Source organism: Schistosoma mansoni, chromosome 1 (genome assembly GCF_000237925.1).
Source record: "Schistosoma mansoni strain Puerto Rico chromosome 1, complete genome".
NCBI lineage: Eukaryota > Metazoa > Platyhelminthes > Trematoda > Strigeidida > Schistosomatidae > Schistosoma > Schistosoma mansoni.
This window is the reverse complement of record NC_031495.1, coordinates 33,089,609-33,113,274: the sequence shown is the minus strand read 5'-3', so window position 1 is coordinate 33,113,274 and position 23,666 is coordinate 33,089,609. Positions and strand designations below refer to the sequence as shown.

Sequence of the window (23,666 nt, the reverse complement as noted above, 5' to 3'; positions counted from 1 at the left end):
AAACTTGGACCAGATTGCCAGGCGAAACGTTGGATTTACTTCAGATTCATTCACTGAGATTTTACAAATATATTATTCCTATTTAATTCAACACAGTTGATAGATAATCACAGTTCGTATTACTCAGTAAGTAATCAATAAACAAAAGGTATGATTTATTCAATTTGGTTACAATTTACAATCTACAGTTGAACTACCTGTAAAATTAAATCTATTTAATACAATAAATCAATGCTACTGTTTACGAGACGCAAAAACAGTTTTTATATCAAATAGACAAAATACACAATTATTGAATGGACCGAGACTATAGTGTCTGAATGAAAGTCGATAAAAAATTTTGTCACCTATTTTCCAACTATGCAAATATTTCAATATGTATTTATACTTTCAAACTTGTTTGAATTGACTAATTATGAAAGTTAACTGTGTAAGCAAGTGGAACACTTTTATAAAATAGTGACAACTTAGGTAGATGTTAATTACCAGAAAATTCAAACGGGACAATCACAGTGTTTAGTATATTTTTTGCTTTATATATCATGTGGAGAAACGAGAGATAATCATCATTGAACATAGAAATCAACAAGTTAGACTCCGAATCATGTTTAGGATCTATTTTTACTGATTTCCGCCTTATTTAACAGTGTCTTTAAACTATCCTAATTTGGGACGAGTGGTCCGATGACGGTTGGATAATAGTGTCCTGAACCAACAACTTAGAACACGAATCAATATATTCGGGAATTTTTCACGTCTGTTGGGTATTTAAAAGTCGGCACTTTACCCATTATGAACTAGCTTTGTGATATACGCCCGTGAAAATGATGCTGCGAAAACAATTCTGATTTGTCTCCATACGCAACTCTAAGTGAATATCTAGGTGTGAAGTTTTTACATCATTATTGTTCGTGCTTTACTTTTGATAAAGCTATGTTATTAAAAGGTCAATTGTCAAAACCGATATCTAATGAAAATAAGGGAAAAAGACCATTTCCACTCACGCCATTCTCGAACCATAAACGCTTTTCTTTTGAACCAGGTGAATGATACCCATTTGTTATCTTAGCTTCGTTCGCTGTTTGATTACATGTAGTAGATACCGGTGATTTAGAACTAGCATTTAAACTCAGCTTTAAATATTTTTCCATTAAACCATTACAATCAGTTTGTTTTGTTGTTGTATGGCGTGATGTTGGCGAGATATTCCCATTGGATATAGGTTTGTTTTGATCATTATTACCGAGTGAACACTGTTTCAGTGAACCTACTGAAGTCAGAAAGTAGATAAGAATATTTTTTCATTAGGCGTATATAATCAAAATGACATTCAAAAATCAATTGAGTATCAGTTGTACGTTGCTATTTGAATAGACACATAAGATTGTTGATATTTTTGTAAGTGATTAGGTAACACGTGATCCAAATATACTGAGAACCACATTGACAACTGAATAGTAACCCAAGTTATGTTCACGCAGCCGCTTAGTTTTGATTGGATTTCATCAGTCAGGTTCCACTGTTTTCAATAGTTCAAGAATCAAAGCATCCCTTGCGCTCTGTTTTTCTGTTTGATATTTCCATTTTTGACAAAATTTATGTAAATCAAGAAATGATGAGTTAATGAACATATAAAGATTAGCTGTTCCGATGGAGTTACACTAGTTGAAATAGGAAACGACATCTGAATGTATATTGGATAAATACTACATGATATTTCAATCATTAAATTTAACAAGAATATAATTATAAATAATTGTTTCGAAACTCAGTTTAGTAGTTTGTGTTAAACTGATAAATTTAAAACCCATTGTCACCACAGAACTGATGTCGTTCGAAGACTAATAACAAATATAGCTAAGATCAACTAATGGATTCAACTGTTAAAATAGCTACAATCTCTACAGACCCCATTCTGATATTGATCATATGCTCACTAGTGACTAACTTCATGATAGATTTCCCGAAGTTCCAGTGAGAAGCTGTGGCCAGTGAAGTCCAATTCATGTCGCGTGTGAGACAGTTATCCACCTCAGAAAATGGATGAAGGGTTGGGCAAGATCATGGGTCGATTGAAGTTAGACATTGAAACCATCGGATGCCAGCTCGGTGATCTAGAGGTCAAGTGCTCGCGCGCGAGACCGAAGGCCCTGGGTTCGAGTCCCGCGTGCAGGATCATAGGTGCACACTGCTGAGGAATCCCATACTACGACGAAACAGTTGTCCAGTTCTCCCAGGTTTTCACTGGTGGTCTAGCTCATATAGCTTCACGAATTCAACTATTAAAATATAGTTTAGTTTGAAAATTACTGAAGTGCAATTCAAAAGACTAGATTCGGATGTCTACTGATGATATTTATGAAGTATATCACAAATGAACTCAGATCAAAAGTAAGGAATTATTGTATTGCAAATAAGTGACCGAACGATAATGATGATAAAACACGTCTACTATAAAATTAGAAAATTGTTATCAGGTGAATACTATAAGTTTCTTTCGGTTTTTAAACAGATACATTACCATACTTAACATTGTAAAGAAGATAATCATAAAAATATTTGATGTTCCCATTTTTTTTCAATGAAAAATCTTATGATAACTAGTTTCAAACTCGTGATATAATTTCATAATAAATAGCATAAATAATAAACACACTTTTAAATATTGAATAATTATTATATATTAAATTATATGCATTAGATTTAGAAACAACTTAACCAAAAAGGAACAAATAAAGCATTTCATTGAAGAAAGAAAAATAAATAGATTCACTTAGTTCTGTTTGTTTGTTTGAATCTTCCCATTGATGTTTAGGACTGCAACTGGTCAGTCTCTAATTGGCATATGTGCATATTGTGTGTATTGCCTCGATATAGCCTTAATTCACGCGCATTTTAAGCAAAGATGAATAGTGGTTAGCAGTGGAATTTAAAATTCACCCCATCGCACAAGTAAATGACTATCAGAACTCAGTAGCTGAGTGGATAACGTGATGGCGTTTGAAGCGAAAGGTAGTGGGCTCGAGTCCCAGAGTGAACATCAACTCTGAAATGCAGGTACATCCAGCCGACGAGTCCCAAATAGGACGAAATGTGCGTCCTGGATTCCACTGCTAGCCACTATCCATCTTTGCTTAAAAATAAATAGAGTTTTAAAATAGTTTAATTTCCCATCATAATCAATTGATTGTAGAGTTTGTAAATAGAATTTTCAATTTAGAATTATGCTAATAATTAGTTAATGAAAAAAAACAATCCAAAGATTATTATGAGCTTGTTTATTTGTAATGATACATTACTTTTAGAATAAAGATAGAATTAAATTATAGAAGAAAAATCAATCAGATTTAAGAGAGAGCCCCTCTGGAATTTGTTCCTAAAATTCGTTCATCCACATAGCTACACAGTGTTCTTGCATCATAGCTGATGCTAGTCAATGATAAAACTCCGAACCATAATTTCTTATCCTGACTTCTAATCAAAACTCCTAAACTTAATTCATAAGACTATTTCTTTACTCTGTTGTGAGTCGAAGTGGTTGAGATTTTGTAAGGTCATTTCTGGAACCGCATAAGGTCGTCCCTATACTTTAGTTCCACCAAAATGAAAAAAAGAACACATGTAAAAGAATACCAAGAAAAACAAATATTGGACACATGAATTAACCACAATACCTAAAATGACCTGACTAGCTAACTTAAACTGTGTTGTAAAATAATTCACAAACGATTTGACTTGTCGGTCAATTAAATAATCGAATATGAATTCGTTTCTTCAAATTAGTAAATACAAACAAGTCAACAACAGTTGAATACTACATCTGTTATTTAATGTGTATCAAACAATTTTAACTTGTCACATTTCATTATCCAATATGACCTTAAGTGGAAAACAAAACTGTTGGAAATCATTGAGATTTAAGAAATGTTTAAAAGAAATGCTTATAACTAAATTATTATCATTATTATGTCTCACAATTTTAACAATTCACATCATTGACCCTCATTTGGTCGTTCGCTTTATTGTTTGGAAGCTACTTTACATCATATCATTTTATTAACCAATTCAACGCAGTGTGTTCCTTGGTCTTCCGCTTTTCCGTTTTCTTTCAGGATTCCAAGTTAGAGCCTGCTTCGTGATACAGTTTGGTGATTTCTGCTATGTATATTCTATCCACTTTCAGCACCATTTCCTAATTTCCTCTTCCGACGGAAGCTCGTTTGTTCTCCGCCACAGCAGGCTGTTGCTGATGGTATCCGGCTAACGGACAGTTGTTTAGAAATAATTGCATCTTTTTGATGATGGTTTTGGTGGTTTTCTAAGTTTTAGTTCCGTAAAATAGAACTGTCTTAATGTTCGTACTGAAGATTGTGACTTTGATATTGGCTTGCATACAGTTGTTTTGAGTTCCGAATGTTATTCAACTCCGCCTGTAGCTCTTTTAGGGTTGCTGTTGGTTTCAAGTACGTGTAAAGGAGGAGTGTTAGGAATGGGGTTAGCAACCCTATCCCGTAGAAAACAACCTTGCTACAAAAACGTTAACCGGAATAAACCATTTCAACTCAGCCCTCTGAGTTGAATGATCTTCATTGCGAAGAATTATGACACCACATGGTGGAAGCCGAGATTGTTTGAAAGTCACAAGGTCAGTGCCCTTTCTAACAACCAGAGCAACCATCAATCTAGGTACATGGAATAATTGTTAGGGATATCAAATCCCCAGAACTTACTTGGTAAATGGCTTAATTTTGTAATTTTATCTTGAAAATTTGAAATTCCTTGTTTTCGCGCCAAAGGCGCTCTTTTCACCTTTAAGTCGTATTTCCCACTTGTAAAATATCTTAAATGCTATTGGTCCGTTGTATCTTTCAGTGTGCTATTTTGTAATGCTTCCCAAGGACAAATTATCGCTTGAGTTTTTTCCCCTTATGGCTTGCTAGTACTCGGCTGCTTACGGAATATATATTCCTCTACTTCGCCTTGGACTTCTTCCTCTAGTTAGCGGGGCCTGGGACAACGGATTAGATTAGCCTATCGTGTCGTTGTGTCATTGGCCGTCGTTTCGTTACCGAGAAAACCGACTTAGTTCAAGCATATCAATAATACTATGCTGAGAACAGGAAATCAATCAGAGTATGTATTTATTCTTTTTTTTCAAAAAATAATAAAGTTTAAAAACTAATTCTTTCAATCATTTGATATGAGAATAATTTGTGTTTAGTATTAGACAGTAGTAGAACAATATGCACGTGATATATCACAACAATTTGCTTTCTGTTCTTTTTGTGAGTAGACAGCAACAAAAACAAAATTGAACAAAACCTTATTTCTTTTTAATAATTAATTCGTCATCATAACTTGACATCATAATGCTTTATAATTCATAATAAGATCAGTACTATTTTAGTTAACATGAGCTATGTGATGGGTTATTTTAAGTTAACTAAAAAATAAACTGTTAGCTAACTCACCTTTATAATTGAATGCTATTGATTTTATGAATAAATTTTAAAAAGAAAACCTGAATATTAATGTAGAGTTGATAATAGTGATTATGATCACTACATAAATGTCATTAATTGTCAGTCTAAGCCATATTGATAGTATCAGATTATGTGTTTAGGTTTCATGAAATAACTGGGATCCTTAGGTTTCAGATGTTCAGTGACATAGTCCAGGTGCGCTTACCTCGTATCTAACTTTGAATCTTGAATCACGATATTCCTTCATACACATCTTTTCATTCTGTTTTTTAAAACTATATGCTCAATATTGTAAGCAAAGACGGATAGTGGCTAGCAGTGGAATCCAGGACGCACATTTCGTCCTATTTGGGACTCGTCAGATGGATGTACCTTCATCTCAGAGTTGATGTTCACTCTGGGATTCGAACCCAGTATCTTTCGCTTCAAACGCCATCGCGTTATCCACTCAGCTACTGAGTCCTGATAGCCATTTGCTTGTGCAACGGGGTGAGGTTTAAATTCACTTAGTATTGTTGGTTTGAATCTTCTCATTGATGTTTAGGACTGAAACTGGTCAGTCTCAATATTTATTTAATCTTTCATTGTCGTTTCTACTGCGCTATTTCGACACCATTACTTTTCATCTCGTCATGTTAATATGATATGGTAACGTAGGCTAATTCACAATTATGATGGCCATTATCCTGAATATAACTGACTGATGACAGAAGTAATGATGAAAGTTAAATGAAATACAATATTCACTGGTTTACTGTTTGTTTGTTCATTTTCAATCAATGTTTAAATGAAAATTTTAGGTTGCCTATTATTTCAATATCAATGTCACCATTATTATGTAAATTACAAATTCATTGGTAACCAATATAATCGATACTTTTCTAAGATAAATTTGCAACAATATTGTGCTTTCATGGTTTTTCATTGTCTTTTTACTCTCCTACTTATCTTCCCGGTTATATAATTTGTGTAACCGAAAAACTGATCAAATCAAGAATAACACAATGATACATAAATAAGTTCAAATTAACAAACAACCTGTATTAATACTTCATATGAACTAAAATTTATGCAGTCAGCAATAGTAAACTGTTGTGAATAGTAATAAAGATATGAAAGTATGGGTAACGATAGGTATTTGTACATTAGAATAATAGAACAGGAAACAAGCGATCAAATATTAAATGTAAAAAACTTTTGTTGTTTGTCTGATAGCTATAAGAAAGAATCATTTAAGAAAACCACATTCATACAACTATACTATATCATAGATACATTGTTGCAAAGAGATGAGAAACGAAAATGTCAATATTTGTCCTCTAGTTGAATAATTTTATCACCGATAATTTAATGGGTCATATCTAATTTGATCGTTTTCGCAGGTCACAGATAACGATCCGATTATATGAAGAACCAAATAAAGTCAGGGTGTTACTGCCAATTTTTTTCGAAAAACCTTGAAATTCGGAAATTCGATTGCTCGATTTTTATTAGTTTGGGATCTAACGTCAGTACGCAATTGTAACTCGTCAAAATCACTAATGTTTTCTTGAGAACAAGGTGCAATTAAGCGCTGTTAGAGGTATATGGGTGGTTATTACTTCCCAACTAACCACATTATACAAAGATACCTATTAAGGAAACTAAATTATTTATAGAAGTCTTGATAACCTGGAAGCATAACCACTGAACAAAAGGAACAATTGCTTGTGTCCTGTCAAAACGATCACATTTTGGATTTCAAATATTAAAAAAACTTTTCGTTTCACTTCACACGTTTGGTAAACTGTTTAAAAATTGATTCAACAATAGACAATAGTGGTAATATCACTCATATTTTGCTAGGGTTTCATTCTTTAGACTTATGACTCTGTCTAGAAGCACAGTAAAATTTTCACGATTAAACCACGCACCTCATCTAACGAAACTTCACTAAAATCACACAGATTGAATAGTTTCTTGATTTCATTTTTCAAATGAAATAAGACAACTTATTATATGAACAACATAAAAACAGTAACAAGTAGAAAACAAATTTCTTTTTGATAACAAACATTCAATCGAATTTTTATGTTTACCTTCATAACGTGAAGTTTCCAGGAGTAACGGAAACCCATTTTCAATTGTGTCATTATTATGATTATTATTTGCAATTTCACCATTAACATTAGTCTGATTTGGATTAAGGAGTTCTTCTTTTTCTTTATTTTCATTAATATTTTGTTCGCTACTCACAGATTTATTTTCAATATCATTCTTGTTAGATTGACATGAAATAGTATGGTTCAACTTATCGTTGGCTAATGAATTAGTTTGAGATTTTCTTGAAGTTTTGGACTCAGTGGATTCTGCTTGAGATATTGATTCTGTAGAGAGTACACTTTTTGATCTATAACTTGGAAGGTGATCACTTGATGCCTTCTTAAAACTATGATGAGTAACAGTTGAAGATGATTTTATAGATTTCTGAGAACTTGTACTCAATGTTTCATTGGATGACTTTTTTAACTCTATAAAATACAATAAAATATTACGACTTCGTAAAACAAAAATAAATATCAGAAGGCGTTTTGTGGATATTATAGTAATTTTTTTAATAGTTGAGGTCAGGATTCAATTGGAACTAGACCACCACGGAAAACCTGAAAGCACTGGACGGCCATTTCGTCCCATTGTGGGACTCCTCAGCAGTGCGCATCCACGATCCCGCCTCTCGAGATTCGAACCCAGGACCTATGAGTTTCGCGCGCGAGCGCTTAACCTCTAGAACACTGATTCACGGTCTCAACTATCAAAAACAAATAGTTTAAAAAAACTAACTGACGACATTATAACACTACAAAAAGAAACATTTAAACCAGTGATTGTTTTTTTTGTTATCTTAGTTGAACTTGTAAACAACATAGATTGAAGTCTCAGTAACATTCATTAAGTCTCCTTAGTAAATGGGATTAGTTAATTTAAACAGTGTCTTAAGAACTGAAAGCATCCTTTAAATTTACACTCATATCCTAATGATATATATAATATTGAATGCCTCGTGCTTCAAACTGATTGATTGGATTCGAAAATAAAACTCTTCATAGCTCATGCCACTAGTCTTAAGTTCAACCTTCTACCACGTGTACTGAATCTCTTTAGTTTGATAACTGGGGAAATCATGTATGGATATTGTTGAAGACTCCCATAAAAAAACGAAACATTGATCCAATTTCTTTCTAGTTTATATTTCTTATCTAGTTAATATCAGCTTATATTATAACCAATCTTCAAATCTAACAATCCTCACAAATCACCTGTACCATGAGTTATCATATATTTACGCTTATATCTAACTTTTAAAAAAAAATTCCTAAAATTCTGATGTGAAACAGTGACTACTGAAATTCAAACATTTCGGTTGCAAGATAGAATATAACGGATGATAGCAAGTGATGGTCACTTAATATTGTGAATATTTTTCGATCAATAAAATAGTCCAATTTCAATGGAAATCAATACCATCATGTTTAATATTCACCAGTATAAAAATAAATTCATTCATTCATAGAACAATTACATCAATAACAATGATGTTATTCATATAACATTTATAACGTTTATATCTATCCAATATATCTCAGTGATTATACATAATTCACCATGAAATGTAAACATAATTAGTTAGACATGATAAACCTATTCTTTAAAAAGTTTGTATAAATATGTTATATGGTTTAGTCTTTGCGTTTTAAACTGAAACAAGAAAAGGATTATTACGTTTATACTGAGTTTTTTTCAAGATTGACATACAATTGCTATATCGATTGAGTGCGTTCTTGCCCAGTTGTTATATATATGACGTGATAAGACCGCCTATCAAAGAGCATTGATTTATCGATCGGAGCAATAATACAAAAATATCCGTATGAGCAGTCTTGAGTACTTATCAGTCTTGCTATCTGCCTAGCCCAGCCAGTTAAGTCCAGAACACCAATAACAGCCTCTGCAATATGAATCATTATTCTCAAACATACTGGGTTTATATACTAATTAAACAGACCACATCGTAACACAAAATAGAAAATATCATTTGTACAAATTGGCTAAATGTGGCTGTTGATAGGGGAAACAGTAATTGATAGACAGGAGATAACTCAGGAATGGTAAATCGTATAATAATAGTTCATAGGTCAAAATAAAGCTTATAATAAGAGGGACACGAATATGAATAGTTTAGTTACTTAACAATTACACAATAGGAAATATACATATCATATTGTCCCATAAATAGTTCTCAGAGGTTACTATTCATAATTCTCTTAGGGATATAACAATAATACACTCTAGTTTCGTATAACTTAAGTACCGTACCGTGAAATTTTATTGATCAAGTACAATGATAATTTCAGAACAGTATTATCTACTATTGAATGATAACCAGTTTGTATGAGATTACATTTGATCACTCAGAAATAGATTCATCACGAAATATGTATAATCCAGAGGTTGTGATAATTAAAAAGAAAAAAAACGATTTCAGCTATAATCAAGTATTTGATCATATGATGTAATGATTTTACCATATCGTTTGACTAAACCAGCATGTTAACAGTTAAGAAAAACGACAAAAAACTAAATTTTGAATGAATTGAATGTCAACCTTAATTACGTTTTTCCAGTCAACAGTATTATAACAGTATTTTCACTTAAGACCACAACGCGTTAATAGTTCTGATGTAAATTCTAAATTAAAAAAAACTGCAAGTTTACTCATAACTATATAAACAAACTTTGGTTTTTATATATGAACTAAAGTTGAAGTGGTTCTTCTGTCGAGCAACTGTTAATTTATTTGTTCGACCTGATAGTAGCGACTTAGATCCGTTTAGGATTTCAGGCGCTCGGTGCTCAAACATAACAAATTCAACAAATATCATTGTGTAAAGTCAATGTTGCATTAAAAATTCCCTTCATCACTGTCTTTCATTTTAATTGGTAAGTCTATTTCTCCCATATTCATTGAATTGATGTGACGGACCGAAGCCCCATCTTTACATAGTACCCTGTCCCTAACTTAAGGACTTCCCACTCCATGGTCCAGAAATATATGAACTACCCTTCAAAGGCATCTGTGATTGAATACTAGTAGCCCAGAAATATAATCTATTCTTAGTACTCACATTCCAAACTCATAAGGTAGAATGTAGTGGACTGCTGTGAAATAAACTCCTCCTTTGGTTGGCAAACAGACATTTCTTCTACACCACAGGTGACGCGAGTTGGTAAAACCCAGCTGATCATTGTGAATCTGTACCGACATTTTGTCCGACACTAACTCACCAAATCTGATGAAACTTTCAAGTCAAGTGAAGGGGTCAAAACATTCAAATACTTCACTCTCTATCATTAGTCGAGGCAGTGATATAGTTCTGAAGGATTTTTTAGGGTTTGAAGGGAGAGAACCTCATCCCAAACACCTTTGTATTGTTACCTAATGCAGTCAGAAGAATTTGTCAGCTTCATCATCAGAATGAACTATCATCTGTGTATTCTAAGTCAACAAGTGAATTTTCTGGTAAGAAAATTATCTCTGATATGTTAAACGATGAGAGAGTTGTCTCTAAAAGAATGTCTATGATGAATTTAAACAAGGACAGTGAAAAGGAAAAGCCTTGATGAACACCACTTGAAGTTTACAATCCTTTCATATATGGATTGATTTATATCAATAAGTATAAAGTTTTGAAATTGTAATTTTTGAGTATAACATACATATAGCAATTAATCCATTAACAAAGAATGTTTATGGTTAGTTTCCATATTCAGGTAAATGGAATATTTGTACGATAATTTTCAAGTGTTAAGAGATAAGTGATTAACAAAATAAATCTAGTTTTGTTCGTATCCGTATGCAGATTAAAATTACGTAAATACGTGATTATCAGTCACATGAAAACAGTTAACATGTAGTTCTTTTACAAGTTCAAATAAATAAATGGTCCATAGTGTCGGATCAAGTTTACGTGCCAAAATCAATTTAAAAAGAACTCATTTCAAATTTAGGTTAATAACATGCATGTAACCAGTTTGAAATGAGTTGAAAGTTCCAAATAAAATGAAGTAATATTAGTACAAACTACTAGTATATATAAATAAATAGTATCCAACGTTTTTTGCCTCCGTTATTTCGAGTGAAATTGAATTATTTACATCTGTTTATGAAAGTGATGTGTGGGCGAGAATGATAATGATTGGTTGTCTTGATGAGTCAGACATGTAGATAGTGTGACAGGTGTTATATGTGTTAAATATTCCCCTATCCTGATCATTATGGATTGACTGTTCCTTGTGTCGGATTTTGGTGTGGAAATATATTGACGTTCTAGTCAGGCTAATCTCGTGTTCTTGATCTGAGTTGTGTTGAAGTCCTGTAGAATAGACACTGGGTGGGAATCTAGTGTAGATATTCGTCTAAGGTAAATTAACGTCCCACATACGTGTAGAAAGTGAAAGGACAGTTATAACAAGAAACCCTAGCGTTATAACAAGTATCCTACCTTTATAATGGAACTTAATAACTTTAACTTAAAAATCTTCTAATTAGTAGCTCAATGTATGATACTCATACTGAAAATTTCCTCTCTACATACCAAGATGTGTGTAAACCTGAGACGACACATATCAGTTCCAAATCCTATACGGTTCACCATTAAGTTAAAGTAAGGACTACAAGATATATCAGTCACAGTCAAAAAATAAAAAAATGATATTTTGGTTGAGATCTTCAAACACAGTGAGATTTGATAGTTAACCGACATTGAATTTGTATGATTGGTAATAATTAATAGAACAGCAAATTACCATTATCGTTGAAATAAATAATGAGTAGTTACAAACTTGAATACAATCATTTCAATCTACCTAATTTATTTGATTTTGGTGTGTCAATACTGGATGAACTGGGTGAAAAATCACGTATAATTCTTGCATTGGAATGAAGTTGTGCATTTTGGTCAGTCTTTTCGAATCCCATCTTCATATTCCTTGTATACATGAAAGAGATACATTACAATAATAGTTTTACTAATAATGAGTCGAATATGTAATATTGTAATTAATATGTAGATAAATATCAAAAAAATCCATAAACATAAGTGTTAGTTACAAATAACGAAGCTATAAAGAACTTATATTTCATCAGGATTAAGACCTAATTCCTGAAATGTTTTATGAACGATATATATATTCTCGATAATGTAATAAGAAGACGAAGATTATCAGAAATAAAAGGGCGTATACTAAGGTTTTTCGAAGCCTTAGCCATACGAAAATTCAAACCTCCTTTGTGTATTCAAAAACAGTTTATTCTCTCCTTAAACCTACGCTGGTAATATTAGCTTATTATCCAGAGTGATTAGGTGTCAAAATTGTTTTCACATTATTATTATTATTATTATCCTTGTCGATTCTTACCTCCCACTTCCAGTCTAGTTGACCATTTATTTTTATACATAAATGTTCTTAACAAGTATATATGTGATCAGATTGTTCGAAATGTATTGCGCTAATCTATCACATATTTCTGATAATCTTCGTCTTCTTATTACATTATAGAAATTTATCAAAGGGACTAATTGCTTTAAATTTCTTAAAAGAAGACTCCCTGCACATGATATATATTCATTTCGAAAATCAGTCCAAACTGTGTGTATAAAACATGTGTACATAGATTGTGATGCATTTATAAAGGAAGTAACACGAATTGCAGTATCCCATTCTATCTGATTGTTGTTGCCTACGTTAGTGTTTCTGATGCTTGGCTATAAACCACTTATACTACGTTATAAATTATACACCTAAGTAGACTGGTGAATATAAAGAATTTATCAACTTTTCATAACAATTCAATGTCTATGAATAGAATTTGAGTCTTCCTTCATGCAAGCCTTACAGATTACTTAATGAACAGTTAGATTTAAGATGCTAATTCCTCACATACAATGGAGGTCAGATAAAAATCCATAAATATCAACTCGGATGGTTAAAGGAAAACGCAACTTTAGCCTGTTGATGAACAGTGCAGCTTAATTGTAAGAGAGAGCATTAATCTAGAACCAATAATTCACTGTTGTAGATATGAGTGGTTCTCCTTTTTACGCTGACATCTATCTTGGTGATTGATGTTCTTACTTTGTGGAGTACTGTATTTTGAGGAAACTAAATAAATTGGGTTATCTATTTAATAGTACAAGTTTAGTGCTGATCATTTCGTTCAGCGGTAGTTTATTAGAAAAAGTGAAAAAGATAATCAGATCACTTTTATTAGGTGTCCGTTTGTATAAAAGAATCACTTAACTTGATGCAATAAAGTGGTCTGTTAACGAAAAGCTACATTTTCACTGATGCTGTACACTCTCATAACAATATTTTCCCTAGAATTGTACTAAAGGCCACCATTTTCACAGTACTGCATGATAAATCAAAACATCTGCAGTAGAAATAATCTCAGTTAAAAATATGCAAACGAATACTGAGTGATCATTTTGATGAAAATCACCACAAGAAACCTTTACAATTCTTAAGAAAAAAAGTGCCTACTTTGATTCTGCATTAGCTTTAGTAAATGAGGTTAGATATTCATTCTCTTGGCATGGATTCAATTCAACCTGTTGATCAAGTGGATGATGATGCTATATTTGCATAAAATGAGAAAAAATCCATTACAATAACAAAACTTTATAAAAGATATTTAAAAAACGGGAACATATGAATGTACATACGGTACATTTTATAAAGAATTCAATGATGTCGAAGGAAATATCATCGTATCCCAAAATGAATAATCATATTCACTTAATAACAAAAACTCAAATCATTCATTTCAGAGACTGTCTTTATCGTAGACTAACATAAATTAGATAACTGCTGTAAATCAGTGGGATACTGATTTGGTGTTTCAAATCATAATGAGATTCAACAGAAGTGTACACCTACATATAAATCATCAAAGGCTATAGTGAATAAGATCTCTACTTTGTAATTCATTTTCATATATTTAGTTATATTTCAAATGATAAATAAATTTATTTAATAATTAAATTTAAAGTTATCGACATTTGATTCTCTTGACTTCAATCAACTTCCTAAACATTTTATTTATTTCTTCATTACAAAAACAATGTGTTAAAATACAACAAACGTAATCAAATTGTTTACTAAGTAACACCTTTTTTTATTAGATAGAAGTAAAATATCATAAGGGGTTTTTGTGGATATTATAGTAATTTCAATAGTTGAGATCATGAATCAATTGAAACTAGACCACCCTGGAAAACCTGGAAGCACTGGACGGCCGTTTCGTCCTATTGTGGGACTCCTCAGCAATGCACATCCACGATCACGCCTCGCGAGATTTCCACCCAGGACCTATCAGTCTAGAGAGCGAGCGCTTAAACTCTGGACCAATGAGCCGGCATCCAACGGTGTTTAAGTCTAACTTCTACTAATCCACGAAATTGACCGACACATCCACCATTATCTTCAGTGAGTTGATATCTCACAACACACTTGGTCGAATTCCACAGGTCACTGCTTCTCAATAGAACTCCAGGAAATACTTCTTGAAGCCCGAGTTTAGTGAGCATTTGTTGATTAATATCAGAAGGGGTTTCTTGTAGATATTATAGTAATTTCAATAGTTGAGATCATGAGTCGATTGAAGCTAGACCACTATGGAAAACCTGGAAGTTTAGATTATTCAATTCATCTGATTAATTTTTTTTCAAACTGATAACTCAATTTTTATTGAAGTTTATTGATATGTTTCATTAAGAAGTATATATTACATCTAAAACTATGTACATGTACAGAAAGAAAAAGAAATTAGAATTAATTCTTAGTTAAATTTATTCTATATCATTATTATTGTTTTTGTTATAATTTCAAAATAACCTTTTGAATGGTTCATATATATGAAAACTTTAAATATTCTATTTATCCATATAAGAACTTTTGTCTAAATTAGAGCAAATAGTTTCATAGTATTTGGGCGCCGAGTTGATGTAAGACATTAAATAGGAATAATATATTTGTAAAACCTCAGCGAATGAATATGAAGTAAATCCAACGTTTCACCTAGACATCTGGTCCAAGCTTTTTCAAGGAAATATCCTATTTAAATCATTTCATATGTCTAACTCGTTTTCATGGCCACTAAACATCAAAAATTTATGAGTCTCAAGAAAATACTTCGATAAGTTCATTGAGAAGCAGCTTTCTCAAATCACAATATCTTTACAGAATTTAGAAATACAGCCCTACTTACGGTTTTCTATTTTTATAAGAAAATAACAAATTTAGTCACATAGCTGGACAATGAGTCTTTTTCATTCCGGGAATACACAAAAAACGTTTTCCTACCAATTTTAGGGGCTTAAAGAACGAAATAGAATGTTATTCTCAGCGTAGTCGCTTACCATACTTAATGATGTTGACATTTCTTTGTGAATTTGCTGTAAACTTTGCTATCCTGATCCTGATTAACTCAATAATGACAACACTGTTTTACCCATCAGCTATTGAAGTCTCAAAGGGTCAAATTATGCTACCCAAAATGGTTCTGAAACAAGATTAGCATTTTAAAAGTGCAAACCAATAATCGGAAATCAATAATACTTGTACAGATTCATAAGCTGACTGCATAGTATTAATTTGTTTACTCTTAATCCAGATTATCCATATATAAAGTGGTATTACCGACTAGTTGTGATTAATACATTAATTTGAATTACATTATTTTTATCACAAATTTCTACACCACTGTAAGTCTACTTAAGTATTTTATGAGGGTATTTTGTAGAATAGAGATAGCTTTCGTCGCATGTTTGTATAAACTGAAGAACCATCGAAATTTAGAGGGCCCTGAAACCCCATCGGGAAAGGTAAACCCTCATAAACGAATCCCATATTCGTTGAATAAGTAAATGGTTCAACTGAATAATGAGCTTGGTGAATAACGTGTTGGTGTTTAAAATGACAGTTGATAGGTCTCACTATCAATGCGAAAATCAACAACTGGATGCAGGCATATCCACCAGATGAATCCCAAACAGTACGAAACAAATGTTCTGGATTTTACGACTAATCAAAAAACAAGTTTATCTAAATAGGTGTTTGATTTTAATAGTAGGCTTTTTAGCTATGTACAGTCACGACTTCATATACAGGATCGAACTTGGAGTCATCAGGTCTACTCTAACGTTCTAGTACTTTTGGACAACTAAGTTGGAACACTATGGTCTATATTTCAAACTGCAGTCAATTTTTTATACACCACAATCCTGGTCCAACTTTATAAACTAGGGAATATTGGAGTGATTTGAAGAACAAAAACAAGCTTTCGGGAAATACAGAAAGAATTTAGGCAAAATAAGCTATATTTTGGAGGAATACATGATGAGAAAATACATGGTGAGAAAAGGAGATAAAATATTGCATTTTCGCCTGCTTTTCCCAAACACTACAAAATACATTCCCCACACAGTTAGTCTATATATCCCCAAAGTTGATTACTTGATAAACTTTGAATAATATGGCTTATTATTCTAACTTAAATAAATCCATCTCAAATCGTTTTCTATTCTATCGACAGTTTTTCAGAGAGCAGATCCAAACTTTCAATTTGTGGAACGTCAATGTTTTATTAAAACATAACATCATTCTTTAAAATATCAACAATAATTTGGTCACATCACTTTAAGTTGATGTTAACTTACGATTGGGGATGTAGATGTGAAATTACAGTGAGTAGAGCAGAAGTCTATAGATTGAAATGCGTAGTTTTTAACCATTACGATCCCGATTTCGATTCTGCTCCACCTAATTCAGTTCGAGGAGCTGTGTAGTATTAATAGACACCCTACATAAAGTTTGACTGGAAGTCATGTACATAAATCTAGACATGACTTATATCAAAAATCAATAAAGTCAGACTAGGTTTTCCAATAATTAACTCAAATACAATCTATTCTGCGTGCATTAAACTTATTAAGTGCGTTATATTTCGGTTGAGCATAGAGTTATATGAAGGAATGGTGAGTCAATTAATTTGACTATGGGTTTTCATTAAGTCAAATGACTGTAGATTGTCGAAAGCTCTTTAAAACAATGATACAACTTGACTAACAAACTTAATAGCAACAAACAACTTTAAAACAATCATGTTTACTATCTCTTTAAAAATAAATGAAAATAATCTAAACCTGTAAACCTATGTAACGGTTCTAAAAAACTATTTCAAAAGCCTTGGTATGTTGTGCGAGAAAATATCAGCTTTCAATCCAGGAGGAAATGGATATTTTGAGCGTATGTCTTGTGGTAGAATGCTCAAAAGACGTTAAGGCGGACATGTGTACTTTCAACCGGTTCTGTATTAAAAATCTATTCGAAAAAGTGTTTTCTTAATCACTACACTCACAAATAAATGAAATTTCTGAAGACAGATGATGGCGTGAGTACGTTTGGCTTGTAAATATTGCTGAATATACATTTCAATCATTTTTTTCAAATCTATAAAGCATTGAAAAATAAACTCACCTTCACATGATCAGATTTAGTATCGTTATTAGTCATGACTATTTGGTCAGATAAGTTGTCTTCTTTCAATTTAATTGGTTGATTCAATTCATGTACATTCACGAAACTTGGTAAATCATTATGAATTTTCGATAAAAATTCTTTTAAATCAACTGATTTCCATTCTTCATAAATTGAATCAAACTCTTCATTAACTAATTTTAATTGTGTCATACGCCGACGTGATAATTCTAAACGCTTTGACCAATGATCAAATTTGGGATCAGTTGACAACTGAATAGGTACAGTGAATGACTTTCCAGAATTCTTAGTATCAATCATACTCACATGACTAAGGTCACTCGAAATAGACAGATTACATTCTTCAACAGCACCATAAAAAAATAGAAAATATTGCAAAACGCGATAGGTTATGCAGTCAAAAAGTGCTTACATTTTTCAATTTATTTGATTTTACTTCAAAGCACATCAAAGCCATTAGAAAATATTTTCGTCAAAACATCTCATTACAAAGATGTATGCTAAGCTAGGATTGTTAAAGCCAAATATTATACAAAGGGATTATATTTATTGGTATATTTACCACCATTTATTTTCAAGTTTCAATGTACCTAATGATAAATTGTCTACACTGAATCTGTAGCATTAGATAAATTCCCAATATAAAATGTTCTATAAGTCTTATACAGTGATGTTGATCTCATTGCTTTAATTAGAAACATCCTAGCTGAAGGCCATCGGTCGAGCATCTGCACCAGATCACCATTGGGTATGTCGTGTTACGTAACCCCCGCAACAACTAGCCAACTTAGATCAAACACTTCTCAACATCTTGAATACCTTCCAAATATATTTTCGAACTCGTTCATTCCTGACTTCTGATTTGACTAGCTTTGGGATCTTTTAATTATAAAATTGCTACGGACAAAAGCGTTGTCAAACCCTGAATATCCATGATATCTTTTGTTCTAATAATAATAATAGTCACAGCTTATAAATTAATTTTGTATTGTATGATCGAAGGTAGTCGACAAGAATCCCATTCAGCTTAAAATTTTGTACATATGAGAGTTTTATGGAGTTATTAAGTATCATGACAACAATTTTCCCTTTCTTTCATGTTTAGATAATAATAACTTTATTAAATTTACGAGATTATCATTCTAATACATTCTCTAAAACTACTCTTCATTGAAATTCTGAATGAAAATGAGTATTAGTCAGTAACTAGAATCCAATGAATCGATCATGCACTAAATTCATCTATTTGTCGTACATTTTATTGACCATTTCAATATGTCGTATATATATCATCTTACTATAGTTTTCTATTCGTTTTAAATGTTTCGAGTGTTTCATAATTTTTTTCGTACTTAATCTAAGTTGTTTTATCATGAGTGTAGTTATATGCAACTAACTGATCTGTTCATTTCCTAGCATATACTCACAAACATTTATGCATGAAAACATGAACTAAACTGGACTTAGACGTTGAATAACAGTAGAATTTAGAACGCGCGTTTCATCAAAGTTAGGACTCATCAGCTGGAAGTACCTGAATCCCATAGTAGATGTTCACTTCGACTCCAGAAGCCAATGCTTGATTCACTTAGCTACTGAGTCCAGATAGCCGCTGTCTTGTGGGATGGGGTTAATTTTAATGCATTTGTATTGATTGTTTGAATCTTTTCATTGATGTTTAAAATTATAATGACAATATAGAGGTAAGCCACACAGGATGCACATATGCCATAAGAGACTGATCAATCGTAGTCACAAACAATGTGAAAATCCAAACAACCATTAAAAAAGAATGAACTAGTTTTACTTAGTTCCATGTGTAACCACTTTTTCTAGTATCAATTGTTTTTATAGGGGAGAAAACAGGGCAAAAACCAAACCCAGTTTATATAATATTTTGACTTTTTGTCATTCATACATTTCGTTCTCCGAACTCATCTATCTTTCTGTAATTACATGTTTCATATTGAGTTTAACATTATAGTTTATTTCTTTTTTGACGATTATCACTTGACATTCTTGAATCAATATACATTCATGTCGGGTTATACGCTACTTATGAGTAACCAACTGATATCATTGTGTTCAAATATAACTTTATCTACACTTATCTGAACAGTTCATATCATTAAATAAAGATTTGTTAACAATCACTTTGTCCAGACAACTTTACTCGTTCATTTTACTACTTAAGGAGACAGAGAATTTATTTTATTCACATTCCTGGATATGTTACTAGTATAAACAGTTGCAGACACAATGCATTTATTTAATACAGTTCGAAAAGAATAATTTCTTGAGACATAATTCTCAACATACTATGGCATTTATTGATTGCAAAAAATGCATATCATTATCAAATGTTAATTAGGTGAACACCAATAAACAGGTGAATTCTCTTTTGATAACAATCAGTAAAGCAAACCATGCAATGTGTTTACTAGTGAGTGTGTGAGGGTGTGTAGATATCTGGATAAATCTGAGGATCACTATTTACTAGTTCCAGTTGATTTGACTGCATTTTATTATTGATTTATGCTTTGCAATGGATCGCTGATAGTAAAAGTATTGATTTTCTATATAATTTTGGTGTCAGTTGTGTTAGGAAGTGATTAGTGAAAACAGTATATAGTTAGAATAATTATCCTTTAAGTGAAGAGTATTTATTCGAAGATTAATTATTGTAGAACATTTTATAACTTGAGTAATCACCAGATATTAAAAAAGTGCTCAGTTAACATTTCGGATTATTCACAAAATTCTATGCACTATATTCCTATATTGTATCATTAGGTATACTTGAAATTGTTCTGAAAAACAGTTTTCAGCATAGCTAACATCAAATATATCAGCCAAACGATTATTTAGAATTAGAGTGAATTAGAAACAAGCTTCATTTTATTTTAGGGCTTGCCAATGTAGCACAATTACTTTTTATAAAAGAGTTGGACTCATGGCATTCAAAGTGAAAACACCTGTCCAGTGCTAACTAGTTATCAGCTCTTTTCTAGGGCTAATATCAATCCATATAAAGGAATATCTTGAATTCAACAACTCTCCACAATTCAGCTAAATAAATATTTCTGAGGCTTCGACATAATAATGTAGTCTTCTAGGATAGGATCAGTGCCTTAATATAACAAATCCCAATATATTTAAACGCAAGTCTTTAAAAACCATCAACTATAAAAAAGCCCTTAACAACTGATAAAAATACAATACCGCTGAAGATAAATAGAAACAGCATTAAAATAAAACATAATTTTAGATTACCTTCATAAATTGAACGACGTTCAGCTTCAGTTAGTATTTGCGGATTGTTTAGATTCTGATTTACGGTAGACCAATGACCCACAGAGGAAACTTCAGTAGTTTGTGCATGATTCAGTTTATTTCCACCTTCATATGAACGAAGACGTTCCATTAGTTCGTATATTTCACTTTGCTGATTTGTTTTAGAAAAAAAATACTTTTGAGAAATTAATTGGTTAAATTTTATAACTGATGATAGTTGTAAAACCAAAATGAAGGAACAATCTCTAGACAATAGCATAGTTTATTTTCCCTTTTCACATGCTGTTCATTTGAAGTTTTCGATCATTCCCATTTGTATTTACTTAAAAATAGGCAAACCAATTTCTAATTACAACTTATTATATATTTCAATAATGATACAGTTTTTTTATAAGCTTACTGTCCTATACATACATATACGTATGACTGTATAGTTTTGGAAATGAGCTTGTTCCGTACGATTCCTGTGTGTTGAATTAATTGTTTAATGAATAATAAAGCACGTGTAGGATTACTGACTAAAGTCGACAAGGTAATCCTCATCTACATTTGAAGAATTTCGGTAGCACGGCATAAAATCAATTCCAGTAGAACGGAATTATTCTTTTTTGTCTTCCTTTTGAAATTTTCAGTCTTTTTAAATATTTTTTACACATTCAATTCTTTGATTCTGTTCGTTTCTTTTGAAATAAATTCAATATTCCGAATCCTACCACCGTGAATGACATTCATTATTATTGCAATTCTTCTTTTTTCATTATAGTAACCTGCTAAAATCTCTGGGCTACTGTTTTCCCCAAACATGGACTTATCTTCAGGAACGTTTACTTGTTTTAAACTTATTTTAACCAAATAATTATATTTGCTAAGCCTCTGTATAAAAAAATCATTACAACCTACCATAAATATGATTTTTGAGAGATTTAAGAATTACCACAATGACAGTTTGTTCTCCTCTATCCTCTGAAGAAACAAGATGCAATCGCTGTTGAATTTATAGATTCAATACATTTAGCGATATCATTGGCGAAATGGTGATCGTAAACATTTACGGATAAATATGAATTGCAGCTGATCGCTGCTTAAAAGCTTTTCATGTAGGTTTTTTGAATATCCGCAAGTTAAATGCATACTGAACGAGAATTTTGTTGCATTTCTACATTATTCTTGCTAAGAACTCTTTACTGTATTCAAATATATGATGTTAAATAAAGCGGGTATTATTGTGGTGCGGTCTACTTATTTCTTCATAAGTAGTATATGGTGAGGGTCAGACATAGAATATATTTTGGCAGACCGATAAGGAAAGAACTGAAATGAAACGCAATTTGTAGGAAAATGCATAAACAATGAAATTAGAGAAGATGGATTGATATTTACAGAAGGAACTGTGAAGATTGAGACAATTGTTTGTTATTTTGCAAATTAACTGTTTGCTGTTATCAGAATTTAGTGAGATAGTTTGTAATTTGTGTCTGAATACATTCGATTGTCCCAACGCGTGTTTTGCTCACTACATTACTATTACTATCATTATTGTGACGATATGAAATATTACAACACATTTAGATCAATTAATATTTATGCTATTTGCCACGTTATTCATGCTTGTCCACATGAAAAACTCTACCATTTTTCATCTCAAATAAAACTGAAATCAGAATGCATATGAATATCCATTGTTTGTTAATCCAGACGAGGTCTGTAGAATTAAAGTTATTCAAGACAAATTGAGCTTCAACTATAATCCTGTCCTACAGCAGCCAATAAAAAAAATAATTTTCATGATAATCATATAATCTATTAAATGTCATTTGTGGAATACACATGATTTTAACGACTAATTCAGTTGAACAATACATGAATCCCTAATAATACACGATTATGGGAATAACATCGGTATATTGTAGTGAACAAGAACACGATTGAGGACAATCGAATGTATTTGGGCAAAAATTACAGACTATCTCACTAAATTCTGATAATCATACAGTAAGCAGTTAATTTGCAAAATAACAATCAATTTTCTCAATTTTAACTGTTCTTCCTGCAAATATCAGTCCATCTTCTCTGATTTCATTTTTCATGCATTTTCGTACCGATTGCGCTTCATTCCTGTTCTTTCCTTATCGATCTTGTGCCAAAATACATTCTATGTCTGACCATCACCATATACTACTTATATAGACATAAGTAGACCATACCACAATATGTGTTAATTATTCTTTGATATTCAAAAATGAACAATATTTGAGCGAACGATTGTTTTCAATAACTTCATCATCAGGCTCT

At 31.9% G+C, this 23,666-nt stretch overlaps 3 protein-coding genes across 3 annotated transcripts in view; all 3 read right to left on the bottom strand.

The window, feature by feature from the left end:
- Positions 1-931: 931 nt before the first annotated feature.
- On the bottom strand, positions 932-18,380 carry Smp_028150 (hypothetical protein; the record flags this gene model as incomplete). The annotated part of the gene is made up of 6 exons (XM_018794130.1): positions 932-967; positions 1,005-1,270; positions 7,562-7,993; positions 12,387-12,508; positions 14,064-14,155; positions 18,060-18,380. 6 exons carry the CDS (start codon positions 18,378-18,380, stop codon positions 932-934), a joined length of 1,269 nt encoding a protein of 422 aa, XP_018648574.1.
- Positions 18,381-19,043: 663 nt separating this feature from the next.
- The window catches only part of Smp_137420 (hypothetical protein), a gene marked incomplete at both ends in the record, with an annotated part of 24,592 nt that continues 19,969 nt past the window's right edge, over positions 19,044-23,666 (bottom strand). Inside the window, one exon of the mRNA XM_018794128.1 lies at positions 19,044-19,172. Coding sequence (XP_018648572.1) covers positions 19,044-19,172 — 129 coding nt within the window. The remainder of the gene's footprint in view (positions 19,173-23,666) is intronic.
- Smp_114520 (hypothetical protein) lies at positions 21,250-21,633 on the bottom strand (the record flags this gene model as incomplete). The annotated part of the gene is made up of 1 exon (XM_018794129.1): positions 21,250-21,633. One exon carries the CDS (start codon positions 21,631-21,633, stop codon positions 21,250-21,252), a length of 384 nt encoding a protein of 127 aa, XP_018648573.1.